Source organism: Manis javanica, unplaced genomic scaffold (genome assembly GCF_040802235.1).
Source record: "Manis javanica isolate MJ-LG unplaced genomic scaffold, MJ_LKY HiC_scaffold_25, whole genome shotgun sequence".
Lineage (NCBI taxonomy): Eukaryota > Metazoa > Chordata > Mammalia > Pholidota > Manidae > Manis > Manis javanica.
In genome coordinates, this window is record NW_027332171.1 from 2056027 (window position 1) to 2057479 (window position 1453).

Genomic DNA, 1453 nt, shown 5'->3' on the forward strand with positions numbered 1-1453 from the left:
CATGGGAACTCATGCTTTAATTGAAAACCTGAAGCACTGAACAGGTTTTCCTTGATAATGTGAGGTGAAAATCTGCTGTGTTTCCACCCCAGAGCAGCGAGCATTTCCCTTTCTCTGGGTGCTCAGTGGAGGAAAAAGCTGGCACATAGTAGAATTGTAGTGCTATCACATTTCACTTGAATCAACAGTTCTTTCTCTTGTCTCTTTTCTGATCTTAGGAGCAGCAAGGGCTATGATTAGGAAAGGAAATATTACAGAGATCACCTACTTCATCCTCTTGGGGTTTTCAGATTTTCCCAGAATCAAAGCAGTGCTCTTTGTTGTGTTCCTGGTGATCTACGTTACAACTCTGACTTGGAACCTGAGCCTCATCATCTTAATAAGGATGGATTCCCACCTCCACACACCCATGTACTTCTTCCTCAGCAACCTGTCCTTCCTAGACATCTGCTATGTGACCTCCACAGCCCCCAAGATGCTCTCTGACTTCTTCCTGGAACAACATACTATCACCGTTGTGGGCTGTGCTGTTCAGTACTTCTTCTCTGCAACCACGGGACTGAGTGAGTCTTGTGTCATGACAGCCATGGCTTATGACCGCTATGCTGCCATTTGTAATCCACTTCTCTACTCATCAGTCATGTCACCCACCGTCTGTGTTGGGATGGTGCTGGGATCCTATATGGCTGGAATCTCTGGTTCTGTATCCCAACTGTGTGCCATTCTTCAACTCCACTTCTGTGGGCCTAATGTCATCCACCACTTCTTCTGTGACATGCCCCAACTGTTAGTCCTGTCCTGCACTGACACTTTCTCTGCCAAACTCATACTTGCTATAGTAACAATGATCTTTGCATTAATAAGTGTCCTTGTTATCCTGATATCCTACGTCTATATTGTCATCTCCATTATGAAGATCACTACAGCTAAAGGCAGGTCCAAGGCTTTCAACACCTGTGCTTCTCACCTGACAGCAGTTTCCTTCTTCTATATCTCAAGTAGCTTTGTCTATTTGCGTTCCAGCTCTGGCGGGTCTTCCAAGTTCGACAGATTTGCATCGGTCTTCTACACAGTGGTCACTCCCATGTTGAATCCCTTGATTTACAGTCTGAGGAACAAGGAAATCAAAGATGCCTTGAAGAGGTTGCAGAGGAAAGGAGGTTATTACTGACTTCACTGTTTCTGAGATTTTTTAAAACATATTATCCCTTCAGGATCATCTTAAGTCATAATACTGAGAATATGAATTTACGGTTACAAATTTCACACTACGTTTGGACAAAGAAGGTTTAATTTGCCATAAATTACACACCAAAATGGACCAATACGTGATACAAATCCACACAAACAGAATATTTTTAAGTCTTGCATCTCTATTACATTCATTCTATATGAGGAGTGTTTATTTTTTAATCTGTCCACATCTATTTGTAAACATCAAGGTTTAGAAACA

General features: G+C 42.3%; 1 protein-coding gene across 1 annotated transcript; it reads left to right on the forward strand.

The window, feature by feature from the left end:
• The first annotated feature begins 232 nt into the window (after nucleotides 1-232).
• Nucleotides 233-1171, forward strand: LOC140847643 (olfactory receptor 5AN1-like). Its single transcript, XM_073228360.1, has one exon. The coding sequence runs from the start codon at nucleotides 233-235 to the stop codon at nucleotides 1169-1171; it is 939 nt and encodes a 312-aa protein (XP_073084461.1).
• Nucleotides 1172-1453: the final 282 nt, after the last annotated feature.